Raw genomic sequence first — 19,762 nt, 5'->3', positions numbered from 1 at the left:
AAGCACATTTGACTGATAATTTCATCCGTATGTGTCTTTGTTAGGTTATTATTAAAAAATATAATTATTTGAAAATGGCAACCCCGGAATGTGAAAATAATATTCTGGATTGGAGCAACTACACCCAGGAATTCATCACAGAAAAGTTTGTCGCTAGTAATCTTGATCGCATAGTGGGTTACGTTGTTCTACCCATAATCGCTAGCTTTGGGCTAATGGCAAATTGCTCGTTTTTGCTCACATTCGCGAAAACCAAATGGATGCATTCAACTTTATACTACTTCCTATTCCAACTGGCTCTAGTGGATGCGTCAGTACTGGCATTGGCGTATAGCCAGCGGCTTGTTACGCATTTGATCACTCCTTTCAAATTCACTGACGATGCCTTCGGTGGAGTCGGTTGTTTCGTGGGCTTAATGATCGATATGTTGTACTATGCATCTCTAATTATCGTCACAACAGTTTCTATGGAGCGTTACTTGGCGATTTGTCATCCACTATGGCACATGAAAAACTCGTCGAATAGTCGTATTGTCAAGATATTTATCCTAACATGGTTATTCAGTTTCACTGTGATAGCGCTCCAACTTCCTCAGCGCTTCAGGAACCAAGTACACTGCATCATCTATCCTGACAATGCTTTCTTCGACGATTATCCTCCCACCGCTAGACTCTGTACCGCTGTTGTACCATGGTATCGTACAATCTTCGACATTCTAAAGTTGGTCGTCTTCTACACGTGTTTGTTCATCTCAATTTACTGTTATGGTAAAGTAATATTTTTTCTCTCAAAACGTGCGCATGTCGGGAATTACAAGTACGGTGAAAAATCGTCTGAGAGTAGAGTGAAAGCAGATGCACAGACGTCCGCTACGCGTATGATTCTTGTAAATGGAAGCGTTTACTTCTTTTGCAATGCTCCCATCCAGTTGTACTTAACTTTAAGATTATTGATTAATCTATTCGGACTGCAGCTTCAATTCAATGACGACGTCTTGGTGCCCTTGTTCACGACGTTGCAGATACTGGCCTACATTAACTCGGCAATAAACCCCATTATATACAGCGTTACGAATGCTAGGTACAGGTCAGCGGTTATGCAGACTTTTGGATGTGTCAAAGCAAATACGACAGGCAAGCAACATACATTATTAACGAAGACTTCAAAAATGTGAAAGTGATTTTTGATATAAACAGCGAGGAAAAAAACGGAATATTTTTTGAGAGAGGGCTTCTTTTTTATTTGACGCACATATATATCTGATATTATTCTACCGTGACGTATTTTGCTCGAACCCAAAATACAGAAACGAAATACTTTGATATTTTACTCAATTTATTTGTGGCAATTAACCAGTGGTTGTGTAGAGTTTTTTTTTAATTTTTCATGTCAAAGATAAAAAAAAATAGGCACTGTGTAGAAGACAGTCTCGAAAAAAAGCTCTATTTCAACGACAACCTCAGAAGGGTGAAAGTCTTTTGTGAAGAGCGAAAATTTGGAAAAGTCTTTGATGAATTTGAACAAGATGACACACATGGAAACGAATGTATGTAAACATCATTAAAGATCATTACACGACGTCATTTTATCGAGGACATCAAACATAAGCAAAAACACTTGATATGTTTTATCACTGGCAGTGTCAACTGATATTGATCAGGATGACAGGGATCAGATGAACAGAGGAAAATCAGAAATTGTATCAATTATAATTGATAAAGCCACTTGTATGACAATTTCTCCTCGATTTGTTCATACTAGATCGTGAAAAACGCGTTAGTTCCTTAACGTCTGTACCCAAACACCGGGAAGATAGAAAACCCAGAACAGTGAAAAAACTTCCAGTTTCCACCGGGATTCGAACCTGGGCCTCCCGCTTTGTAAGTGGACACCCTAACCAACTAGGCTATGGACACTGATTGTATGTCCACAGGTTCTAAACCGGTATGTAAGGTCGTAGTTTCGCTGTAGGCGTTTGACACCTGTAGTTTGGGACTCATCGGGCGAAGGCAGGAATCGGACCCTCGGATCTTGTGTCACGAACCGAAGTCCGTACCATTCGACCACAGTGATTCTACTGGTATGTGATGAGTATAAATTGGCGTTGTATAACTGTCATTGATGGCGTATTACCCAAGGGGCATGATTGTACAGGTGTGTACCCTGAATATATATATATATATATATGTTTATATATATATAAATACATATATACGCCTTTATGTAAATATTTTTGTTTTCGTTTATTTCTCCAATTGACACATTTTCTTTTTAAATTTTCTTATGAGTAATCCGATTCTGGTTATTACTATATCGATAATTGCCTTATTTACTACTTAGAATATTAAATAAACAGCTACCTTATTCAAATGATTGATTTATGGTCTCTTTAAGTGTCAATGTAAAATTATATGTTGTCATCCATGTGCTTTAAGATGGTGGATCATTTTTTAGGCTACATTTCGATTCACATTTCCAGTTAAAAGCATTTTCATGTTGTAGTCTAGTGTATTGCTGTTAAATGAAAGTTTACCAACATCACTTTTATCTCATAACCTCATAGATTGAGGCGGCACCTTAGAACAATAACGTGATATTTTGTAAAGATGAACTTTTAATAATCGCAAATCATCGCAAAGACAGTAAGATATAGGTTTAAAAATACACCGACGTTCCATTCTGATATCATGCACTTAAAAAGTTTCTCTTAATTGTCGTACAATAAAATGTTTTATTCTTACATTGTTTTAACTGTAATCAGTTATTTCCATGTTTGCTTATTGAAAATCTCCGTTTACCATTTCATCCAAAGTAGAAGTCATAGCATTCTGTCAATTTGACGAACTTGTGTGTACTGATGCAATAAGTTATACGTAGTAACATCCCATTCTGTGAAACCCACAAGTCCCATGCAAATTTACAGTAATTATACAGCGCAGCTACATCAACATCCGGGTAGGTTTGGCACTGATTTTGTAGTTCGCACAACGAAGACGCCGCGTTTCGTCAACTTTTGCGGTAGGTATGATTTGCTTTCTCTCTCGTCGGCTGAAATATTAACATTTTGGATCAAGAACTTTTTTGATTGAATTTTTTGTTGCAAACCTATGGTTATTCATGCAAGATTCAAACAGAGCGGAGTGCATTGTCAACACGTTAATTCGTCGTCCATGGTTATTGTTTAGTGTAAGCATAACGATTTAGTTAGACTTGTTATGTTCGCTGGTATAGGCTGTAAGATGCGGTTGTAATGTTAATACCTATTGACAATGTCGTTAGTTGTAGTGAGAAAGTACCAATGGTGATTTCAAGTACGTCGCAGGCATCAGTACTGATTAAGTGTCATGTCAGTCGACGTCGAAACTGGCTCTAACTCACCACAATAATATGCATACTGTTAGAGTTATGTTGCCAGTGGTATAATGGAAGCCCTACTTTTTTTTACTTCTAACTCTGTTTACTAAGCCTAACGTTAGTAGATGTATGCCTAATTAAGGCTCGACAACAGTTGCATTTTTAGGCCGACCTTCAGTCTGTACCACTGATTTAAATATACCTGGATCCAACGTAGACGTTCACGAACTGGAACCACCGCGGTCGGAGCGAATACTCCCAACCAAAAAGTGACGACCACACTAAGTCAATGTGATTGTGCTCAATCGCAAAGCATCTGTCGCAATTTCTAAAATCATGCAACTTTGAGTGACATCCAATTGCTCAAATCAACAATAGAGAGTCTAAAGGAAATTATCTGATGATCTTAGGCCTTTCAATTTGGAAAGAAAAGTGACTCCTAACCATTTTCTTGCGTATGAACGCGAACCCAGTACGTTAGGCTAGACCAGGATATAGCCTAATCTAGGCTCAGTGCGCTAGGTCTAATCAAAAGTAGGAAGTTATCCCTAGAAGTAAAGTTTGCTTGAATTTCAAACTTGGTATGTAGGTATCACTCAGCGGTTTAATAATCCCTATTGTTTTTCATGGAGGTCAAAAGTCAATAGAGGTCAAAGTTAGCAAACCTCGTAAACACAATATCTCAACTAGTAAAAGTTGCTTGAGCGTCAAACTCGGTATGCGGGTAGCCTTTGGTGAGTTGGTGAGTTGGCAACACTTTTTTTAGTGAGATCAAAGTTCATTTGAGGTCAACAGAGGTAAAAAAGTCAGCAAACTTTGTCAATATAATATCTCAAGAAGTAAAATAAGCTTAAACTTGAAAGTTGGTATGTTGGTAGCACTTAGTGAGTAAATAATCCCTTTCTTATGGAGGCTTAAGGTTATTGAAGGTCAACAGAGGTCAAAGTTGGCAAACCTTGTAAACACTATCTCCAGAAGTGAAATTGCTTGAACTGCAAACTTTTTTATGTCGTAGCCCTTGGTGAGTAGGGTAATCCCTATTGTTTTTTGTGAGGTTAAAGGTCATTTGAGATAAACAGAGGTATAAGTCAGCAAACCTGGTAAACATGATATCACAAGAAGTAAAGATGATTGAACTTCAAACTTGGTATGAAGGTAGCCCTTAGTGATACGATGATCTTTGGGTCAAGTAGAGGTAACGGTCTGAATAAGTGTCTTCACTGAAAAAGTGAAATTTGGTTTGTGCTCAGTGAATATGCACTCATAAATCAATACTGTAAGTCCTTTTCACTACGGATCATTTCTTGTCCTCAACACCGAATGTTGGGAATCTTGTATTTAAAGTGTCTTCTCATGGTGGCAATGATTCACTATATCATTTAACTTATGACATACCTTTAGTCTACAATATCACACCCAACATTTGCAGGAATAAAATGATATTTGGTATTGATTCGGCAGCATGATATTTACTGAAATTAAATTACTCCAACAGTATATAATTAAATAACAATTCTTGTTTTGATCTTCTTTTCATAACATTTTTCAAACTCTTTTGAAGATAAGTGTACAGTCGATCGCTCCAGTGTACAACTGTAAATTGTTTTTGCAGGTACAAAACATTTTCTGTGAAACTATATATTTTGCACTACAAACTTCATTCAATCTTCCAATGTTTTGTTATCCCTGTGGAATTAACAACTGCAACAACACATTTCCATGCTATTCATCGTGCGACTGTCACCTGACAAGGGTGCATCAACCAAAAAGGCCAAGCAATTGCAAAACAGCGACTAATATATCCTTAATGTAATAGTTCCTGCTACTGATGTGAAGCCAAGACGTGATGTTTGTAAGCCACGATTTGCTACTATTTTCTACCCTATTTAAAGTTCATTTTACGAGATCATATGAGATGTAGAACATTAAAGTGCAGTGAGATATTTTGTACAGTATACATTTAACACAGTAGAAAATATTACACGAACAATTGCATGCTTTACTGCAGCTTATCTGTTGTTATTCTTCTACGCTTAACTCCAGTAACAGTACTGCACAGTCTAATGTAAAATGACTATATTCAATCATCATTTTATATCAATATAAAACACTAGATCAAAATTTTTGTTTCAAGTAACTCGATTGATTTTTTTTTTAAATATAAGTGGTTTGAAAACAATTGTACAAAATTGCAGATTCCACACAAAAAAAGAAGTAAGTTGCTTCGTTAAACTCTTTCAAATATCGAAAGTACTTTCTACTTGACAGATTGCAACATCTGCTGGTTGGAGATCTCATTCTCCTCCATATTTGGGATGAAGCAGCAATTTCACCTCAACTTCATTTTTTCAAACACACTTGGCAAGATACCATCGACCTGGAGTGGTAAACACCCGACAGGAAGACTTCACCAGATCAGGATTGTGAGAACTTAGTTGAAGAGAATGTCTGTGAAGTATTTCAACCGATTCACACAGAGATTACAGTAACTACTGTAAATCTTAAAGTTTTGTACCACAGTAAAAACTGGATCGTGCTGACAAATCTGATAAATCGATAGCATGTTCAATAAGGATTACAGTAAGAACTGAGGCTATGTGTGATGATGCAGCATGTTACTTTAAAGGTTAACTACGCTAATTGATGTTATGCAATTCTTAAATGGTGTATTATTATGCTTATTTGTAAACGTAGAGCACAATCAGTGCAGTTCTAAGCTACGGTCGAGTAACCTCACCGAATGTCATATAAATTAGTTTTCAAGGAGTGGCTCGGTCTCTTCTCCCAGTGGCACCAACCTGTACGTCACGCCACGTAAAACAACTATGTCTGCCTAGCACTTACAAAACCCACCTTTTCCGTTCCGGCCTTTCTTCACCATGCCAACCACGCTGTGTGTGACTTACTCTTAACTCTCTTTTGGATACCATTCTTCTGAACTTATCATATAACTTACCTGGTCCTGTTACGTAAAGCGCCTTCCGGAAGCTTCCAGACACACCCGCACTACGGTTCCTTAATCAACACCGACTACCCTGGGATTTGACACCCCGACGGAGAGCCCAGCGGTAGCCGAGGTACCTTGCGTGCGCGCTAAGTTAACTTTAAGTATTAAGGTATATATGTAATGTATTTATGCTAAGTTATATATTTTGTTACAAAGAGACACGTATTAGATTCATTTAAAACAAAACCTCTCTAACCTACTCTATTGTGTTCGTTTCCCAAAACCATGATATCTGGACTTCGTAACATGTGTTATCACAACAAATCCCAACAACTTGATTTGTTGGAATTACACATATCCTCAGTTCTTACTGTAATCCCATTAGCACATGCTACCGATTTATAGCACGATCTAGTTTTTACTGTGATACAAAACTTTAAATTTACAGTAGTAACTGTGTTCTCTGTGTGTATCGGGTGAGTGTTTGTATCAGATTCTAGAACGATCCAATTATGAAACTTCGCTTGAGTCACTTTTCATACAAAATCTAGCTCTGTACTCTATTTGACACTCCAGTGCAAGCATCATGTTCATTTTAGTGTTCTCGACGAAACTGTCATTCCTGGCATTGCAGAAATCAAATGATTCAGGCAGGGATTTGTGTGAAAGGTAAAACAGTAGCTGAATTTTCAATAAAAATATCTCTTGCTGATGAGTAACTGTAGTGCAGTGTCTCATTTTTGGTCATTTGTTTGGTTACAAATATTTCTGAACATCAGGTCACTATTCTTTGTGCCTTTTTTAATATGATTACATAAGTCAAAATATATGTTTCTTGTGTTTTGAGTTTAGTTTGAGAAAATACAAGGAAGAAAGTGCGTGTTTGGTAGAAACGACCAAACCATTAGATGACTTTAGTATCATTAAAGTTATATGAATTATTGATAAACAAGGGTCACCCAATGCCCTGCATTATAATGTTTTAATACCATTGCAAACCGTTTATTGGCAAATTTTAGTGAAATCAGAGTGTGCGTAAAATCATAAGTTGTAGGAAATGAAAAAAAGGGTTCTGGTATCGCTTTCTGGTTAAAAAAAAACATTTTTCAAAATACAAAGGAGTAAGAGGTATAGTGTGTGTTTGGTAGACAAAATCAAACCCTTAGTTGTCTTGAGTATCATAAAGTCTTAGGAAATCCAAGACAGTTTTCTACTTTGATATTTTCTGTTTTGAAGAGATAAAGAGAACACTTGTTAATGATACAACAAAGTAATATGAAGTGTGCGCTTGGTGGAAATGTAGAATAGACCAAACCAGTAGTCACCTGTTCTATCATTAAATTTGTGTGAATCATTGATGAACAACGGTCACACTTTGCACTAAATTGGTAATTTAATAATCATTGCATGTTGTAATTTGCCACATTTTGGTAAAATCAGAGGAGGGTTAATTTTAAAGTTGTAGGAAATAAAAATAAAATACAAAAAAAACTGGTATTTCTTCTTGTTTTTAAAAGAACACTGTCTTGTTAAACTGTAAAGGTAGAGAGAGTGTCGTTTAGTGGGGAAAAAAGTTGTAAAAATCATAAAACATAGAGGTCTGTAGTACCATTTGTGCTGCGTAACTGAATGAAGAGGATTTATATCATTGAGCCTCTTCATTCCTCACCTCATACAAAATCAGCTGAATGCATAGACTTAAGTTATTAATTCAAAGTCAATAACACAGTTTCATGGTGTGATTGTTTTACTGTGGCACAAATAGTTTTATGTTCACATTATATGCTGCATCAAGTCAGATATATGCCTGACGTTTTCTTGTGGTTTGTGTAAGTGAGACACACATGTAAATTTTCTCAAATGTGGTATAATAATAATAATAAAAGCATTACATCCATATCTTTTGTAGTTCCTCTCAAACTGGGTAACAAATTTAAGTTTTTTTTCATCAATTTTGTTTCATAAAGTAGTTTGTCACCAACAACATACTGTTTTATTGTAAACCTTTGGATCCAACATCTATTTCTACAAATTAATCTAAATAACATTCTTTTGACCATTCGGAAAAGTTCCAAGTTTTCAAATGCATCTTGCAAACTCACAATTTGTTAGTTTTTTTTACCCTTGTTTGGCCCTCTTAGACGCCGGCACTAAAGTTTTGTTTGAATAAATTGTCAATATATAAACCTTTTAATTAACAGCCCGCTGCATGATTCTGTTTACCGTATCTGTAAAATAGCAGAACATTTTCACTCTTAGTAAAGAATCTGCGATTATACAGTAACAGGTACTGGTAACACGTTTCACAAATATTCTATGTAAGTTTTGGGTAGTCTGTAAGATTACATTAAATAAGTAATTTTACAGATTGGCCAAAAATGACATTACATATCGTGTGAAGCTTGTTGCCAGTACCCGTTACTGTAAAATAACAGAGATATTTTGTACAATATACACTTACCAAAGCAGAACATAATCAAAGAACCATTTCATGCTTTTACTACAGGTAATCTTTAGATATTCTTTCTACACTTAACTCCAATAACAGTACTGTACAGTCGAGTGTAAAATGATTATTTTTTTTTTATAATTTCATATCAATACTAAACACTAGATCAAAACTTTTTGTTTAAATTTACTCGATTGATTTTTTCTCTTTCTTTTATTGAATTTTAAATATAAATGGTTTGATAACGATTGCACAAAATTGCCAATTCACAAAAAACAAAAACAAGTAGATGCTTCTTTAAGCTTTTTCAATAATTGAAAGTACGTTCTACTTGACTTATTGCAACATCTGCTGGTTGGAGATCTTCTCTTATCAATTTAATAATTAATACGAGTGTTCCCCCATGTATTCAACAATCAAGATATAATAATGTAATGTATTACATCGTTTAAAAGAAACCCGTCTGTCAAACTACTATCATGGCATGTATTTGGCATGCGGCCAAAGTGAAACTCTTATCTTGACTAGCCACTCATAGCAGGAGATCGCAGGCTATTTCGTGCAACCGATACTAACGATTGACCCAATTTTTGCACCACATGTATTTTCCATTCATGCTCTTCAACATGCAAGCCACAAAGATCCAGATCCTGATTGATAAAGTATAAAAAAGATGTTCTCCCACTGCATTTTGGCACTTTTCCTGAGATAGGAGAACATCCGGGCGGATTGATATAGACTCTACACTGAAAACTTAAATTGGTTCACCGACCAACATAACGTTAATCCATCTGGTGCCTCTCCCGACTAACATAGCCTTAGTCAGTTGCTATACCGACTAATTTATTCCTTAGTCAGTTGGATTTCTTAGTGGGTCATCTTAGTCCGTCAACTTAGTCGATCAACAATTTCTTAGTCGGTAAATGTATATTAGTCAGTTACATTAGTTGGTGACATTAGTCGGTCTTTACCGACTAATTTATATGAGCTACCGACTAGTTTATAGCAGGTTTTACATTAGTCAGGATGGTGCCTCTCCCGACTAACCTTTCTTAGTCGGTATCGACTGACTAGTTGCACTGACTAGAATCACTGACAGAATTAAACCCGACTAGATTCACTGACTAGCATCACTGAAAGAAAAGAGAGCAGAAGAAACACAAATAATGTGTACGTTGGCAGTATTTATTTCTGATAAAACTTCTGATGTCTACAAAGGCTGACTTTCGACAGATAGGGAAGAAATCACTGTAAACAAAAATCTGAAAATATGATTTTATTCCAACAAAGTTAAGACAAGTTAATGGATCAAACATGAATCGCAAAAGTATAGCACTGCACAATAATGCAAAGTTGAATCTTGGGCAAGGGTTCCTCATGACTTTCGTTTTAAAGTGGTACCCCAAATCGACACCAGTTAAGTCTTCACGAACAAAGAGTGTTTCTCCTAACTACAAATGGCCTCCCACTTGTCTTCAGGAAGCCAAAATCTGCACCATAATTGACCTGTGAACAGAAAATATGATATACGTGTAAGCACAGATACAGATATAGCACATGATAACTCACATTATCATAAACATACATTTACATTAAAATTTTATAACATATTGGGAAGTATACATTTAAATCTAGGTCCCTCAAATTATAAGCCAGGAATAGCAGCTTTACCAAATAATTATTAGCTTTGCACAGTATAACACCAAGTTATTTTTCAAAGCTTAATAATTATGTTAATCATGTTAATAATGATCCCAATAGACCGGGAGCCCAGAGGGTTTGGTTAGCTGGGAAGGTAACCAATTGCCTTGTACATCACAATTTTCACAGTGCATTCCTGTATATGAAACCAGACTACTGGCAAACCGACTGTGGTGGGTGTGGCTGGGAGAGCAATTTTAAAGTCACCTGATAGCTAACCTAGATCAGTTTTCATGGTAACACATCAAAGTAAGTACAATGTGTCAGGTATGGCCCCAAGAGCAACAAATGGCCATTGCCAGTAATTATTGGTGGTGGGGTACCCCTGCCAGTGATCTATAATTGACCCCTCAAGGCTGACCTAGGTCAGCTCATGAGGAAACCACTTGAAACCTACTGGAAAATGTTGGTTAGGACTTCAGATACAACTGATGGGCATTGCCAGTAATTTTTATTGGTGGGGTACCCCTGCCAGTAGACCCCCAAAATGCCCATCCCCCATTGACCTAGATGAGCTCATGATGTAACCAGTTGAAAACTACTGGAAAATGGTATCACTTCATATGTAAGGGATGGGCATTTCCAGTATTTTATATTAGTGGGGTACCCCTGCCAGTAGACCCCCAAAATGCCCCCCCCCCTCATTGATCTAGGTCAGCTCATGATTTAACCAGTTGAAAACTACTGGAAAATGATTGACAGGATTCTATATGTAAGGCATGGGCGGACCCTGGCAGTGGTGGCCCACCAATATAAAATACTGGAAATGCCCATCCTTACATATGAAGTGATACCTATCATTTTCCTGTAGGTTTCAACTGGTCAAATCATGAGCTCACCTAGGTCAATGAGGGGATGGGCATATTGGGGGTCTACTGGCAGGGGTACCCCACCAATAAAAATTACTGGCAATGCCCATCCCTTGTATCTGAAGTCCTAACCAACATTTTCCAGTAGGTTTCAAGTGGTTTCCTCATGAGCTGACCTAGGTCAGCCGTGAGGGGTCAATTGTTGATCACTGGCAGGGGTACCTCACCACCAATAATTACTGGCGATGGCCATTTGTTGCTCTTGGGGCCATACCTGACACATTGTTCTTACTTTGATGTGGTTACCATGAAAACTGATCTAGGTTAGCTGTTAGGTGACTTTAAAATTGCTCTCCCAGCCACATCCACCACAGTCGGTTTGCCAGTCGTAAGGTTTCATATACAGGAATGCATTGTGAACATTGTGATGTACCAGGCAATTGGTTACCTTCCCAGCTAACCAAACCCTCTGGACTCCCGCTCTACAGATCAGTGAAAATTTGACCAAACTTATGAAGCTTGCACGTAAATGATATACTAGACTGTTTTTTTTTAAAACAGGTTATGAAAAGTATCTTTAATATCATTAAACAGTTGGGTACAATAGTTAAACTCACTCTTCCATCTTTTTTCTCTATGGTACTTGTTCCTTTGCTTTTTGGACTCTTGGATAAACTCTTTTGTTCTGCGAAGGGTACCAATATATCATCTTAAAACATGTCTTTTAGCCATATATAACACAGTTCTCCTCTTCTGTTGTTGCCTCCACACTGGTGTCGTACATCACAGGAAACCTCACCCTTGACTTAGATATTTGGCTTTTCAATTCCTGCTGGAAAAAGAAACAGCAAAGTATTCATCATTTGAAAAAATAAATAAATAAAGTTGTCACCACAAAGTTATGTGAGATTTGCTTCGACTATAGTCTCAAAAAACAATCCCAAAGTTTGAAGCAGACTGTATAAAGCTGAAAATTTGAACGAGAGTGTCATCACCATTGCAACCAGAATCAAATGCCCAGAATACAGAGATAATAAAACATGGGCTAAATCTTTGTTTGTTTTTATGATCTTTAAAAATATAAAATTTTAGAAACAGAAATGCACTGAGCCAACTTATTTATAGGCCTAATCGTTTTTAGTTGTTATTTTGCTTGCTCACATAACAAGCCTGTTTAGACCTAGGCTAGAGGAGAATCAATACTTTTTTACACTAAGTTTGTCTTTCGGTCGTTTTGATTTAGTCTTACTAGTACTAAAGTATATAATGGACCGGCGAAGACTAGAGAATACCCAGAGTTTTAGCAACTGCGTTAAACTGTATCATCTGATCTATTATTTACGTCAATGAGTTTCATTCAATCTAGGATCAAAAAGAGAAAACTAATTAATCTTAACCTTTAAACTTTGCTACTAAACAGATATGCTTGAATTACAAATAAATGTCAAAAAACATCATAATCTACGAACCGATGCATATACATATACATAAACAGAATAATTTGAATTCGCGCAAGTGAACCCTGCACTACATTGGACAGAAAAAAAACGTGCAATTATAGACCAAACTAAACATACTAAATTGTCCGTTACTTCTACATAAAATATCAATACAAATACAACAACTTACTCTTTTGGCAGTATACTAAAAGCACATGTTATAATAACTTCAGACTATCAAGCTTTCCTGAGAAAAAACGGTTAATACTTCTTACAGTAAACAAGTCGACCGTGAAGGAATGTCGCAATTGTTTCCTGAGCGTGACCGGAAATTAAATACTAAAAAATGATAAATGAAAAGGTTAAATAGAACTGAAGCGTGCATCCTGACTGCTCGCAACATATAATACCGTTGACTAGCCAACATAATTTGTTCAGCCTACTGTGACTGTACGTTTGAAGGTCTAGCCTTGCTTATTCAATATCACAAAGCCTACCCATTTAGATTCACATGGGATATTACAGGAAATCTTTACCAAATGAGTGTAGACTTCAAATAAACTATTGAGACTTATAGTTCCAGCATTTGTTTGGGAATAAATTAGAAGATTATGTGCCACTGTTCAGTCTAGCCCAATACACACATAACACATTTTTAATTGGTGTTTAGAATGCACACTTTAGTGTTGAGAATGCACTGCAGTACCCAGTAGAAGCCTATAGGCTACTCACTGTCATTGCACTTGTGTATTGCGAAACGCCAGCGTGACAACGGTAGCGTTATACACTAACCATAATACATGAGTACTAGTGCCAGTGGCCTAACAATTAACTTTAATTTTACCTTCAAGTTAAAGGAATAACAGGTAGGCCGATGATGGCAGTTAATACCTCCATTCTTCTAAAGACCTTCTTGGGTGATTTACGGTTGAAAGTTGCTTAGAGTGATCGTATGAAACTATGCCAAGTCCAGCAAGCTGCCGTTGCCTCTCGGTTTCCAAATTGAAGTGAATCGAATTGGGTTAAAATACATTAGTCCGTCGACACCGACTAAGCTACGATTATGGCGTAAATCGGGTGTCCGTATCGTTCTTAGTCCATGGGTTAAAATACATTAGTCCGTCGCCACCGACTATTCTGCGATTATATTTTCCTTAGTCAGTGTAAACTGACTAAGAAGCAGCGATGAAACGAAGATTTTTGCTAGTTCGTGTGCATTGACTAACGTTACAAACTAATTTAACGTTAGTCCGTGGCAATATTGACTAGTTTATTTTTTCAGTGTAATAGGAGTATGCCACCTTACACAAAATAAATGGGTTTCGCGCTAGTGTTGCCTGTTATCGTTTGTTTCGGACTGGTTGCTAATCTAACACTTGTGATTACATTTGCCTGTACAAGATGGATTCATACTACATTGTAAATCTACCTTGTCCATTTTGCTCACGTGAACAGTACAAATCATTTTCTGGGATTAACCCAACGGCTTACTACCCATCTGGTTACACCTTTCAACCCAATACCAACTATGAATTTGACAAAATTGGCTGCAGAATAAGTTTAGCAATTGATGTCTTAAAAGATATCTCTCCTATAACCGTCACTAAAATTGTCCATGAAGCGATTTCTTCGCTATATATTACCCTCTCAAGACACATGAAAATATCTACTAAGAGTCGACATATCAAGATATTTGAGACTATTTGGTTGCTGCGTATTATGGCGACGACATTTAGGTCGCGCACCACAGTTAATTGTTCCATTGACTTACACACTAAACTCGTCACTTTCAAGACCTGCCAAAGCATAGTAAGAAGTTTTCAACTGGTATATCCACCTACTTACATGATAGCTGAGATCTTGGCCTATCATGGCACTGGCATACTTTTATATCATGACCGTTTAGATTTTGAGCTAGAAGAAAAAGCAAGTTTAGCATACTGAACCCCCACCCTTCCATCTGCTCGCTCGGAGTAATATCGACATTTAACCAAAGATTTTCTAAAATGGTTTATATCACAGTTTGATCCTCCCTATTTTCACACTCCCTGTACTTTAAAGTATGCTCTTTCATATAAAGGCAGAACAAACGATGACGGTAACCGATAACATGATTAAACACACTTTACCTTAGGTACTTTACCTCTCTTCTCTGAGCGGATGAACACTACTCTAATAGTGGTGCGATACCTTTACTACCCGACCCGGCTTTCCGGTCAACTATTTTGCATCATGTATTCTGACGAAGCCGGATATGAAAAATTGCCTCGTTTTTGCAAGTAAAAGGTTCTGCACTTGTACCATAGTGGGGGAGGGGGAGGGGGATTTTATCGCTAACCGTTATCTATTAATTTCTACACCAGCCTGTCTGTCAACATCTTCTGCTACGGTAAGTCATGTCGTCTCTCTTTAAGGGAGGTGATGTTATCACATCTCATGGAACCGCCTCTTCTGGTACACATCTCATGGAAGTGGGAGGAAAGTGAATCATGCAAAAGCTTCGCAGCAATGATGATTCTAATGAACGGCATAGCTTTTATTATTGCAGTGCGCGTGCGCGCTACGATATTGGCATTACATGCCAAGCAAACAATACCTACATGACTGGACGTTGAAACTTAAAGTTTCATATAGTGTCTGTAAATTTGCAGTTTCAGAGGCTAGCCGCGTAGCCATCTTATTCTGAGCCTGTCAAAGCGCTCACAAGCGCCCTCACTTTGTAGGTACCTACAATATGACTTTACTCCCTGGTGTGTCGTCCGCCCGCAAAAAAATAACACCATGAAGAAAAGTTCTTCGTAATACTGCAAGCACCACACACGCACTACATCACTGCGTATTTGCAAAGCTCTTCCTAATACTGCCTTGCAAGAACTCCACGCGTGCAGGAAAACGCAGTTCTAGTTATTGTAGTGCGCGTTCGCGCTACAATGTTGCCATTACTGGCCAAGTGAACGATACCCATACATGACTGGACGTTGAAACTTAAAGTTTCATATATAGTCTCTCTGTACATTGGCAGTGTCAGAGGCTAGCTGCGTAGCCAACTTATTCTGAGCCTGTCACGGCGCTCAAAAGCACCCTCACTTTGAAGGTACCTCCACTATATGACTATACTCCCTGGTGTGTTGTCCTCTCAAAAAATAACACCATGATTAACCGGAAAGTTCTTCCTAATACTGCAAGCAACCCACAATCACTACAATACTGCGTATTTGCAAAGTTCTTCCTAATACTGCAAGCCCCCCACACGCTCTACAATACTGCGTATTTGCCACGTTCTTCCTAATACTGCAAGCACCCCACACGCACTACAATGCTGCGTATTCGCAGGCAAATACAGTTCTATTGGTGTTGTAATTTTCATGTTCGGATTTACTTTACATTGACTATGTTGCAACATCTTATTGGTTTTCCTCTTCATACTCCAGAAAACATAACTTCATCGTTTGTTTTATTTTCTCGTTTTTCTTGCAATTACTTTTATAAATCGGCTCATCAATCAGCTCAATAATTTTACAGTTCTTCTAATGCAAAAATACAGTTCAGTGTTTCTTCAAGCCTTCAGATGATGAAAGAGCAAATCATTGGACCCGCGGGGAAGTATGAGATGAAGAATATTAATGTGTTTGCATTTACAGAAGTCAAAACGATGGCCTGTGAAATAGCCTGATGTTTATATTTGTCCTTATTAATGTCGATGCCTCTGAAGAACTGGATCTATCTGGAGCACGTTTGTTGCAAGTCGAACATTTGAATTACTCTTGCATATATAGGCCCGAGATTAATTTGCATTGTCATGATGAGAATATTTCCTTCTGGTTTCTTAGATATTAAAACTATTTGGTTCTGTGATCGCGTTTGTTTACCGTTTCTTATGATTAGTTAGACATATATAGCTGTGATCTCCTTAATCACTGTTAATTTTTAATTTTAATTTTGTTGCTCTTCAATATGTGGTAGAACAGAAAGTTAGTAAAATTTATTCCGAAGGCTACAGACGTAAGTTTGATAAACCTCTCATGAATTGCATTTGTCGACCTATAGTCAGGTGGCTTAGCAACAATTTTTAGGCTTAACGTTACAGGCCGGACAAAAGTACCAAATTTGGCATGGAGTTTCTTTTCGACCTATCTATCGATTTTATCCGTGGAACCCACTTTATCGGTTCCGATTTTTCAAGATGGCGGCCAAAATCCAAGATGGCCGCCAGAAAAAAACGAAATGTCATATATCTGGCTGTAAAAATCAGAGATGAACAAATGAGGGGTCAATTCAGGTGTTTCCGGGGTCACTGAAACAGATGATGATCATGGCATGTTGCTTGAGTAACCCACTTCCAAGATGGCGGCCAAAATCCAAGATGGCCGCCAGAAAAAAACGAAATGTCATATGTCTGGCTGTAAAAATCGGAGATGAACAAATGAGGGGTCAATTCAGGTGTTTCCGAGCTCACTGAATCAGATGATGGTCATGGTATGTTGCTTGGGCCACCCACTTCCAAGATGGCGGCCAGAATCCAAGATGGCCCCCTGGAAAAAAAAGGAAATTTCATATATATTCAATCCCCAGACCCCCTGTGCCCTTTTCTGATCGGGACCTATAACCTTCCGTCCTCAAACGTGTAAATGAAACCGGGCTTGCACCCTGACTATATGTTATGGCTGGTATTCTAATTGTGTCACTTTGGCTCAGGAAGCCACTTAGGACTTATTGGGGAACTTTGAGGTGTGATCGACCGTGGATAGACACTGTCGCAAACCCGTTATTATATGGGAGTTACGAGTGTCATGTAAGACTGATTACATTGAGTCAACTATATAATAGGGTAACTTGAGGGAAAACAGACCAGATGTGAATACCGACTCATAAACACAATGTCAGTTGTGCGAACAAAACACGCTAAGTCAGGTCACTAGGCATCTGAGGTATTTAGGTCGTTCTTTTCGGACATGTACTACAGGTCTGCTATTAGGGAGGATCTCCAGGAAGACTTGTTGTCTGGTATAGACAAGGCCCCCCCCCCCCCCTTCATAAACACATATCAATTCTGCGAACAACACACGCTAAGTCGGGTCACTAGTCATCTGGGGTCAACCAATGACACTAATAACCAAAACAACAACAATAACAACCAATAACACCAATAATGAAGGCGTGAAACCATTATTCCGACACCAACCGGACAAAGGGACACTCCAGCAAAGGTGTTGCATAGTCCTAATGGCTTTACAGCCCACACAGGGACAAATCCCATAACCTAATCGCCACCTGACTAGGCGAAAATGGTTAGTGATGAGGACCCCATGTGCAATCCTCCTCGCGAAGTCCCGGAGACGGCTATCTGGTGACTTACAACACAGAACACCACACATCTGGAGAGATGGCGGTTTGGCAAGCCGAGTGGGCCACGTTAAGCAGAACATCTGGACCACCCTCCTCTTTGATTCTACAAAGTGAGTCACCAATCTGAGTATACACCCAGAAGAGCGTGTCGCCTTTGACCGGTTATTGGAAAAGGATCCGGGCCAGTAGTGGCGAAAAAGAAAACCACCCCAGAACCAAAAAATGCAAACGAGGGATTCTCAAACGCAACGAAAAAACCTTTCAAAAGGAGAAAGCGCAGTTAAGATGGTAGGTGGACCAAACCATGCCCACCCGCTCAAGGGGGTCTTTTACAGAACGGTCCTTTTGAGAAGGTTTGGTTTGCACGTTCCCCAAATGATATAAAAAATGATCCTCTCCAATCGTACCAATGAATAACCTGGTGCAGCGATCACCGTACCAGGATACCGAAGGAGAGGAAAAAATAAAACGATTGACAACTGTAACCTTCCCATGGAGGGAGAGTCACCTCCGATTGAATGTGTCGAGCCTTGCCTCCACCTGATCAGCCTTCTCTGCCTAAGTGGTGGCCTCTGGGGCACCATAACCTAGCCAGATGCCGATTACCCTGATCATGACATCTGACCAAGTAGCATCGAACGGGAGGGATTGGCCACGCCAACCTCCTGAATGCAGCCCTTTGGTCTTGGACTTGTTAAGTCTGGCACCATAGCCTCTTATAAGGTGGCCAAAACCTTCGATAAAGGCTTCAAGGAGACGAGGTCCGACACAATACAAGTGACGTCATCGGCATATTGCACGCATTTAACTCTAGCCCCACCCGGTACATTGAAAGGTCGAAACCCCAAGCATCTGTCCAGCGAGGTACTGAGCGTTTCGCTGAAGAGAATATACAACAACGGGGAGAGGGGACAACCCTGACGGACTCCCCTTCGAACCGGGGAGGGACCAGAAGTAAATCCGTTAACAGTGACCATGCTCGTGACGTCCTTATATGGTAACGAGAACCAACGAATAAACACTGAGTTCAATCCGAAGGACTCGCACAGCGTAAGTCTGGAGAGGACCTACAATATCCGGCATCACATTCGCTAAGCGATTTCCTAAGCTTTGGCCAGGATTTTGTAGTCCAGATTTAACAGCGTTATTGTACGCCTATTAGGGTCCAAAGGGTCTCCCGACTTTGGGAGGAGAACAATATTTCCAGCCCTCTGTGTTTGGCTCATGTAATTCAACTGGAAAGCGGTAGAGAACACGTCTCTAAAGTCCCCACCGAGAACCTCCCAGATGTCCTATATAACTCAGCAGGGAGGCCATCAGGACCGGGGACTTTCCCTTCTTCATCGCTGCTACCGCTGTCCAGAGCTCACCAACGGAGAGATTCGAACCCAAGCTATCGTTTTACTATGGGGGGGGGGGGGGTGGGCTTGTCTATACCAGACAACAAGTCTTCCTGGAGATCCTCGCTAACAGTAGCCCTGGGGTACAGGTTCGAAAAGAACGAGTTAAATGCCCCAGATGCCTAGTGACCTGCTTAGCGTGTGTTGTTCGCACAATTGACGTTGTGTTTATGAAGGGTGCACAATCCTACAAAATCTCTCAATGAGTCAGTATTCACATCTGGTCTGTTTTCCCTCAAGTTACCCTATTATATAGTTGACTCAATGTAATCAGTCCTACATGACACTCGTAACTCCCATATAATAACGGGTTTGC

General features: G+C 38.9%; 1 protein-coding gene and 1 long non-coding RNA gene across 4 annotated transcripts; one reads left to right on the top strand and one right to left on the bottom strand.

The window, feature by feature from the left end:
- Positions 1 to 217: 217 nt before the first annotated feature.
- On the top strand, positions 218 to 3,051 carry LOC139985227 (neuromedin-U receptor 2-like). The gene has a single exon (XM_071999487.1). It carries the CDS (start codon positions 261 to 263, stop codon positions 1,173 to 1,175), a length of 915 nt encoding a protein of 304 aa, XP_071855588.1. The 5' UTR covers positions 218 to 260; the 3' UTR covers positions 1,176 to 3,051.
- Positions 3,052 to 9,914: 6,863 nt separating this feature from the next.
- On the bottom strand, positions 9,915 to 13,984 carry LOC139984694 (uncharacterized). Of its 3 annotated transcripts, none has more exons than XR_011799147.1 (3): positions 12,891 to 13,984; positions 11,879 to 12,093; positions 9,915 to 10,257 (listed from the first exon to the last, which is right to left on the bottom strand). It is a non-coding gene; the product is annotated as an uncharacterized lncRNA (long non-coding RNA). The 3 variants fall into 3 exon arrangements; XR_011799149.1 differs by having other exon boundaries at positions 11,879 to 12,090; XR_011799148.1 differs by having other exon boundaries at positions 13,545 to 13,984.
- Between the last annotated feature and the right edge of the window lie 5,778 nt (positions 13,985 to 19,762).

The sequence above is a fragment of the Apostichopus japonicus genome, chromosome 17 (genome assembly GCF_037975245.1).
Source record: "Apostichopus japonicus isolate 1M-3 chromosome 17, ASM3797524v1, whole genome shotgun sequence".
Taxonomy (NCBI): domain Eukaryota; kingdom Metazoa; phylum Echinodermata; class Holothuroidea; order Aspidochirotida; family Stichopodidae; genus Apostichopus; species Apostichopus japonicus.
Note: the sequence above shows the minus strand (reverse complement) of the source record. Positions and strands in the feature narration are given on the sequence as shown.